This window comes from Montipora foliosa, chromosome 2 (assembly GCF_036669935.1).
Source record: "Montipora foliosa isolate CH-2021 chromosome 2, ASM3666993v2, whole genome shotgun sequence".
In the NCBI taxonomy this organism is placed as follows: Eukaryota; Metazoa; Cnidaria; class Anthozoa; order Scleractinia; family Acroporidae; genus Montipora; species Montipora foliosa.
In genome coordinates, this window is record NC_090870.1 from 51,434,522 (window position 1) to 51,443,310 (window position 8,789).

Genomic DNA, 8,789 nt, shown 5'->3' on the forward strand with positions numbered 1-8,789 from the left:
AAAGGGCTTCCAGTTCTGGGCTGATGTCCTCTTGTAATTCTTCAGCAGTGAAAACTCTGGGTTCCTCTTCACGTTGGTGGTCTTCTTGGGTATCAGATGTTGTTGCATGGTCTGGTGTATCTGTGGTAAGAAGCTCCGTAGTTTCAGTCTCCTGATGTTCATAGTCTGGTGTATCTGTGGCATGGAGCTCTGTAGTTTCAATCTCCTGATATTCATGTCTTACTCGTATGGTTATTTCCTCTTGCTCCACCGTCTCTAGCCACTTCTTCTTAATCTGGCGTACTTGATCAACCCGTCTCTGCTTTGTGACTTCCTTTAGTTCGTTGTTGATGTTACGGGCTGCTTGGGCACGGGATTCTCACGCGAGTATCAATCGTACTTCATATATTGCTGCAGCTCACGATTACGGTTCTAGCGAAAGTGAAAATCAAGAATTTAGCGAAATTGAAAATCAAAATATTATCGGTCACCTAAGCGAAAATGCTAATTTTTTCACTGCCGCCTAGTAACTTGGATTTGTATACGCATGCCACAGGGTCCCTAGAGAACGCAAGATCTAATGATCCTACGATTGTCGAATGCCCGCCCTAACATCCTTTCTGAGGCGCTAGGTTGTTTACCTGATTATGAACCCGTGAGCAAGCCATCAAGTGTTTATTTGGGTCGCAAAAGTGACGGAGCGGAAATATGGGTAAACACAACAATTATTGTCAATGCGTACAATGAAGTGACGACCTGGCGGAAGAACACCTTTCTAGTCCCATATGGGAAAATCGGTCGTGATGTTATTGACCAATTAGCCATGCACATTAATGACTGGAACAATTATTCGGAAATGCAGCATGTAGCTCTAACGGCGGCCATTGTTCTTTTGGCACTAGCGCTGCAAAAACCTAGTCAAGGTTCAAAAGCGAAAGATCATCAAGAGTGCTTGTCAAGGAGGTTAGCTCTATGGAAAGAGGGCGAGATAGACACTCTTGTACGCGAAGGGCGAATTATACCCCTCACAAAGCCTAGAAGAAATGAACCACCGAATAAAGCTAAGATTTTCGCAAAACTGGTGTTGGAGGGTCAGATATATTTTGCTCTTCGGTACCTTAGTGAACAGGACTCTGGGGGCATTCTTCCACATACTGATGATGTAATGAACCAACTTCAGGATAAACATCCGAGTGCACAGGAAGCTTAGTTAGGAGTTAGGATCTCTGGTCTTTGGCCCAATCGAAGATATCTCCCATGTTCCCTATCACCAGATAAACGGAGAAATGATAAAAGAATCGGCACTAAAGACAAAAGGTTCTGGCGGTCCCTCAGGGATAGACGCAAACGGATTTAGAAGAATGCTCGCAAGCAAGTCCTTTTAAAAGTCCATTACAAGTCTTTGCGATGCTATAGCCATGCTTGTTGACCCTGCTACAATGGAACCAATTTTGACAAATCGATTAATGGTGAGGTGCGGCCGATCGGAGTCGGAGAGGTGATCAGGAGAATAATCGCTAAGTGTGTAACAAGAGTGACAAAGCAGGATATTATTGAGGCCAGCGGCTCACTGCAAGTGTGCGCAGGTCTGAAGAGTGGAGATGAGGCAGCCATTCACGCCATGCACGACTTATTTGATGCTGATGATACAGACGCCGTGTTACTAATTGAACAGGGCTTCTGCTTTGCATAATGTCGCTGTTCTTTGTCCCACTTTAGCCACATACGCCACCAACACACATATGGCTCCTGGGCGCCACTTTGTTACGGGCGGTAAAGAACTGAAATCTGCAGAGGGCACTACACAGGGTAACCCATTAGCCATGAGCCTCTACGCTATAAGCCTCCTTTCAATCTACCCAGCAACGCAAAGCAATGCTGGTATGCTGATGATGCAACAGGCGCTGGTTCGCTCGAGGAGCTAAAGAAGTGGTGGGACGGGCTGAATGAAATGGGACCTAGCATGGGGTACTACCCCAGTGCTAAAAAGTGCTGGCTGGTCACCAAACCGGAAAAGGAGAACGAAGCGAGAGAAGTATTAGGTGACATGGCAATAAACATATCGACTCAAGGCCAAAAACATCTGGGCGCAGTGCTAGGCTCTAGAACTCACCTGGAGGAGTAGGTGAAGGGAAGGTAGAGGACTGGGTCGAGCAAGTGGTGAAGTTTGCAGAATTCGCTGCAGTTAATCCACAAGCCTCATATGCAACTTTCACTTTTGGTTTGAAGCACTCCTGGACATATTATCTCAGAATACTGCCCGACATCGAAGAACTGCTGGATCCGCTAGAGCGCGCAATAGGTGACGCCCTTATACTCGCCATGACAGGGCACACTTGCACACCCGCTGAGCGAGAATTACTAGCCCTCCTGGTGAGGCTAGAGGAACTGGGTCTCGCAAACCCATGCCGAAATGCGACAAAGGAATATGAAGCGTCAATCAGGGTAAAAGAGCCTCTGGTAAAGCAGATAGAGGCTCAGGCACACGAGCTCCCGGATGACGATGAAATACGGAAACTGCAGCAGTGCAACTGAAGGGAGAATGGTAAACATCTTAGAGAAAGGCTAGAGGAAGCAAAGAGCGCACTCCCTGATAACACCAAGAGAGCCGCTGGCCTTGCTACAGAAAAAGGAGCTTCTAGCTGGCTAACACTTATCCCGTTAAAGGATATTAACTTTACTTTAAACAAGAGAGAGTTCAGGGATGCCGTTCATCTCCGCTGTGATTGGCAAATGGCGGACACGCCCTCCACTTGCATTTGTGGACATTTACGGTGGATCATGCCATGGTGTGTAGACGAGGAGGATTCATCATCCAGAGGCAAGTGGACCCCGTTCTCCAGGAGATAACGGGAGAAGTGTTGACCAGGGGTACGAACCAAGCACCGGATGCCCGATTGGATGTTCATGCTCGTGGCTTTTGGGATAGGCAAGGCTCTGCCTTTTTCGACGTGAGGGTTTGTCACCCAAACGCAGAGTTTTGGAAGTTGAGCAAGGGACTTTCACACCTTTAGTCTTCACTATTACCAGAGGCATGGCGGACAAATGCAAACGTTTCCACAGTAGATTAGCGGAACTCATATCTATTAAGAAAGGAGAGGAGTACAGCACAACAATTTCATGGATACGTTCAAAAGTGTCCTTCGCTCTACTAAGGTCCGCTTTACTTTGCCTAAGAGGTTCACGCACCACAGGCGTGTCCCTTTGAACATTGATCAATGTTTTTTTGAGATTGAAAAAGAAAAAGCGGGATTTAGAGAGTATAGTTTGTTTTAAAGAACATTTTTAGATATTTTTGGTTAATTTATATTGTTTTCATAATATAATATTTCTTATAATTAGATTATTAGTTATTAGTTCTTTTAAGGCAATTTTTATTTATCATTTCGTAAATGGGAGTATAAAGGAAAACAAATTATGATGGGATAAATTTTAATGCATTTGTAAATATTTTTGATTTTATTATTATTATTATATTATTATTATTATTATTATCATTATTATTATTATTATTATTATTATTATTATTATTATTACTATATGACTTAAAATAACTTTAATATGACTTTAAATGAGTCTGATACCGAAGAATTATAAAGACCACGATTCGTGTTAAGAGTATATTGGAATACCAGACTCAGTTCGGTCTTTTCCTGAAAATTGAAACTAGCTTGAGAATGATTTCGTATTTATCGTAGAACTTGGGATCTCAGACCAATTCAATTAAAAACCAGTTAGATGGCATATATATATTCTAACATTTACGATGTCTGGATAATCTATTTGTTAAGTTAGGATTCCACGTTTATGCTTGAAATAAAGCGAATAAGTTATGGGTGTATATTTAAAAGAAAACAAGGTTCCATATTTATAGGTAGGTGGGTAAAGTCAGCTACGAGCGTAGAAGGCCCATCAGGCCAACGCTTATCTCCCGTTTCTGTAGCATGAAGCAACAAGGGGTATTTCTACTCCTCCCTGGATGGGATGGCAGTCCATCGCGGGGTTACGTCCAGTATTAAATTTGTCGGTACCCATTTATACACCTGGGTGGAGAGGGGCACCGTGAGGGTTAAGTGTCTTGCCCAAGAACAGAACACAATGTGCCCGGCCAGGACACAAACCTGTGCCTCCATATTTATAGTCCGATTTTAATCAAAAATATGTATTGCTTATATTGTTCCTCTTTATAGGCCTTTCGCGGCCAAACTCATCACCCTCCCCTCAAACAAATCCTCCATCCCCGGCTTCACCGACTACGCCAGTTCCCCCTGAAAAAACGTCTGGTCCAGGGACAGCGTCTGAAGAGAACGGTGAGGAGAAGTCTTCTGGGCCCGGTTGTTCAAAAGCCGATTAGCGCTAATCCCAGTATAACAATTAACCAAGGAGTTTATTTCTCAACTCCCAAATGCTGTTCAACGCTGATATTCGGCAAAACTTTACATTGGAAGAAGTCAATCTCGAAAAACAAAAATAAGCAAAAGAAACTTTCACCAAAAAGTTGAAAACGTGAAACAAAAGTTTACGCTAATCCTGGATTAAGTTAATCGGCTTTCGAACAACCGGGCCCTGGATTTTTTTATTTTTTATTTATTAGACAACCTTAAAAGAACGCTAAAGCATGTTTCTATGATTTGCTTAATCGTGGAATAATTGTCGGTTAAATCCGTTTTTACCTAGGTTAAATTTTCCTAGGTTGACTCAACCAAGTTTAAAGCAGCTATCAACCATGTCAAAGTACCCGCGCGGTATTCCATGGCCGTGGAAGCCTGAATTGGATCCGTACACACGTGATCCACCATGGCGGCCATGTTACATACTATTTCAAACCCCCCAAAAAGGAGTGACAATACCTATACCTTCCATCAAACTCTGTCTTTAAGTTACTCATCCCAACACATCTTAATTTTGGCATCATCTTATCGGTTTCTGTATTCACACAGGTAATATCCATTGAGTCTCAACATTAAAGCACAGTGAGGGAGCTAAGAACTGTGCTAAGCACTTACCGGTAATCGAACTCGGACCCTCCAGAGATATATTCCTGTATTATCACCACCACGCTACAACAAGGAAGATGCTCGACCCAACACACTCCTTTTTATTTTTACCACAATTGCTTGTAATCTCGCAATCTAATTGGCTAATTTGCCGTTGTCGATAAGAGTCTAGACAACGCTGCTCGCGTCATGCTCGCGTCAATTGTCACGCAATGCAACAGGCAATCAGGAACGCTCATTTTGGAAAATAAACCAATCATATTGCGAGAAAGTTATAGACAACGCTTGCTCTTTCTTTGTGCCATGATTTTGGTCACGCCCTGAAATAAAAACTTTCTTTAGCGTTGAATATTGTAGTAAAAAACAAATCGAAAGTGGCTCAGCGTTGTCTGTACTCTTATCTCTTGACCACTGGGATGACGAATATCATTCTCGGTAAGAGTACAGACAACGCTGAACCACTTTCGATTTGTTAAATTTACTTTTGTGTAACTAAGTCAAATGATATCCCGTGATGTATAATGATCAAAACTAATCCTAACCTGACACTAATTTTCTCTAGGCTTAATTTAGGCTCCAAAAAGGTTCTTCAATTCATGTGAAAGCGTATTCAACCTAGCTACAATGAGGATCACCAATTTAACCTAGGTAAAAACGGATTCAACCTGAGAACGGATTTCACCTGCAACATAAAAGCGCTCTAGTTGGCTTCTCATACTCCCAATATCCTTTGCTATTCACCTGTGAGCAGCGCGCGCGGGATTTGCACCAGAAAATATTGTAATCGTTGCCGGAATAAATGAAGTCCTGGGTTTGAGCCCCGTTCGAGCCTGCATTTTTTTCATTAGGAGACAGATCATTCCAGGTCGCAGCTCCGGCACTTTGTAATGTATTACCGCGTGAGATTCGTTCTATTACAGATCTAGGGATTTTTAAGTGCCATCTGAAAACACGCATCTTTAAGGAAGCTTTTTATTAATTTTAATCATGATAATTATTAGTATCTTAACATATATTGTATATTTCAATTAAATATTTCAATTTTATCATAGTATATTTTTCATAATTATTATTTAGATACCCTGTATTTAATTATTATAGATAGAAATCATGTCATACGCGCTTGATCATTTCATTATTATTATTAAAATTATTATTATTATTATTATTATTATTATTATTATTATTATTATTATTATTATTATTATTATTATTGAGTTGCTGTTTGACTGCAATGAGCTTCAACTCTTATGAATTCATACATCTTATTCCATAGTTTAACATGTAATACGTGCGGATATTTTGCGAATTGCGTTGTGTTTTTCCGAGCCCCGGAGGGACGAGGAAAAATACGAGCAATGAGGAAAATGACCTCGGGTATTATATGTTAAACCATCGAAGAAGGGATTTATTACTCCACTACAAAAAAGGTGCTATTTTGCCTCAATTTTATTTGGCAAAAGTGTTTTTTTCAAAAAAATGCATCATCTGTCCTTCAGGGCGCGTGCGAACGATGCAAAAAGCCAGCCAAATGTCCTTTATTTGATTGGATAAACGAAAAGACTAGTGACAAACGATGACAAGTTAAATTTTCAGGCCTTGGAACGTGCTGAAAACAATTTGCGCTGTTTTAAACTGGTCAAACCGGGTCACTGCAATGTATTACCGTCTCATTCTTTGCGCGTTTTCTTGACCCAATATGGTAGAATCAACAATTAAAAAAAAAACACTTGCTTCATGATCCCTCGCATTCTTCTGGAGGACTAGTATATATTATCCTTGAAAGTGTGTTAATTTGAAGACCTTCCAATGCCCGGTTTGGTTGACAGTTCTGTCAAATGGAGAGAGTCCTTAGTTTAATCTGCCGAGCGGCCCTTCAGCCCAGTTTTAGTGGATAGGAAAACCAGGGAACCCGGAGAAGAAACCTCTATAACAGCTATAAAGAACTGTACACTTGTGATGCTTATTGTGTTTTCAGTAAAAAGGGAATTTTAATTAATTTGAAATATATGCAGAAAATGGGATTTTTTTTTTATTTTTAGGACCAATTCACTATCATTACCATTACCATGGTTCAAAGACCCCAACAAACATTGAGGGTGAGTATTCATCTTTGTTTTTAAATCTTTTACATATTTTTGTAAGACAGTACCCTACGAGCACTTGGTTTCTCCTACGCTTCCCGAGAGAGAAATCATTGCGAGTACCCGTTTGATTTTCCATCGAGCATGTGTGAAATACGTCACACCCCACGTTATGCAGTAGACATCACTTCGTCTCATTTCGCTAGAAATCACTAGACAGCAGGCTGGCCCAAACACAGAAGTTACGTAGACTGAACGCACACGAAAGCGCCAAAACAAGTTTACCAACTCGTTTTACCGGTTCAAATTTAATTTATTCGTCCTTGGCGCTGAAAGGCGGCTCACTCGGCTTAAAAAAAAGAGGCTATTACCTTCCCCGAGAAACCCGAAAATGAGCAGAGAAGGCAAGAACGCTATAGAAGGACTGCAGATTTGTGGCTTGATTTTCAGAACACTGAAATTATTCCTTTTTATCTATTGTATGCCGCAGGTTGCCCGAGTAACTGCAGTAATGGTGGAGAATGTGGACCCCCCTGTCCTGAGCAATGCTGCAATGGCCGAGAGTTGGATGATGACGATCAGGATGAAAAATAAGAAAAAAAATTATACTTCCTCTTAAAATAAAAAATGCATGGGATCGCAACGAAAAGCAAGAAAGGAACGGTGATCATAAATTAACATGAAATTGTTTATTGCGATGTTATAGGGGAATCTGTCTGTTGATATTAGCACAAGGATATCGCTTTCTAGTCATGAATTCAGCCGAGAACAACATAGTATCGATTATTGAAATGTACTGCATAATGAGCAATAACGCTTCGAAAATTCGAAATTTTACAAACAATGCACGGGATCTTTAGCATTTGCCCATTAGTAATTTATCAGTTTTTGAAGGCTGGGCCAGGCTCGTTATCAAAACTAAAAGGCTTAAAATTGGAGATTAACTACTTTTAACAAGTTATTTTATCTTTTGAAGTCAATTTGTAAATAGTATGATGCCTTTTGAGAGCAAACCCGTATGTTAATGAACAGAATGTAAACAATGACCTCATGCAGCTAAGATAACCTTACATGAACAAGAAATCTGATTACTTTTCATAATCGCTAGGAGGCGTTTGATCCAAAATTATTGAAGTGAACCTTTTAACATTGGTATACTTTAACTGTAAGGCAGAAGTAAATTTATTACGTACATTCGCGACCGTCTCTCACTTAAGATGCTAATTATAGTGTGCTCACGGGGGATGCATACGAGGATGTAGCTTGAGCTGTGACTAGTATTGTTGTACCTTTGTTGGGTTACCTGTGTTGAGCATGCGCCGGTAAAACGAGCAATAAATACGTGAGTTGGAAACCCGCAATAAATTCTCATTTCCTTGGGAGTTTTCGTTCCGTTTCCCGAGATATAACAGATATATATAGCTCATCCTTTCTCGAAACTACCCTTACGTATTTTGAGAGCTCCTCCGATAAATGGTAGGCGTTAGTAAATGCAGTCTCAGAAGCTATTTACGCTCATGTATATCGATAATTATGTTGCCGTTGACTGATCGGCGCCTTAATATGCACTTCACGGTCATGTATAATCGAAAATAAAGCTGTCCAATGGGCTATTTCGTCATTTCCATCGTTTCCAGACAATTTTAAAAGGTCTGTACTGTAAGGGGGCTCTCTTTCGCTTTGACTTTTGCGGTCTAAAGAAAACGGTACAGGCCGCATACTCTCTTGA

General features: G+C 40.9%; 1 protein-coding gene across 1 annotated transcript in view; it reads left to right on the top strand.

Moving 5' to 3' along the window:
- LOC137991792 (uncharacterized) overlaps positions 1 to 8,544 on the top strand; it is a 26,565-nt gene extending 18,021 nt beyond the window's left edge. The window contains exons 10-12 of the mRNA XM_068836831.1: positions 4,170 to 4,289; positions 7,019 to 7,075; positions 7,551 to 8,544. Of these exons, the coding sequence (XP_068692932.1) occupies positions 4,170 to 4,289; positions 7,019 to 7,075; positions 7,551 to 7,654 (281 nt within the window). The 3' untranslated portion in view covers positions 7,655 to 8,544. The remainder of the gene's footprint in view (positions 1 to 4,169; positions 4,290 to 7,018; positions 7,076 to 7,550) is intronic.
- The last annotated feature ends 245 nt before the right edge of the window (positions 8,545 to 8,789 follow it).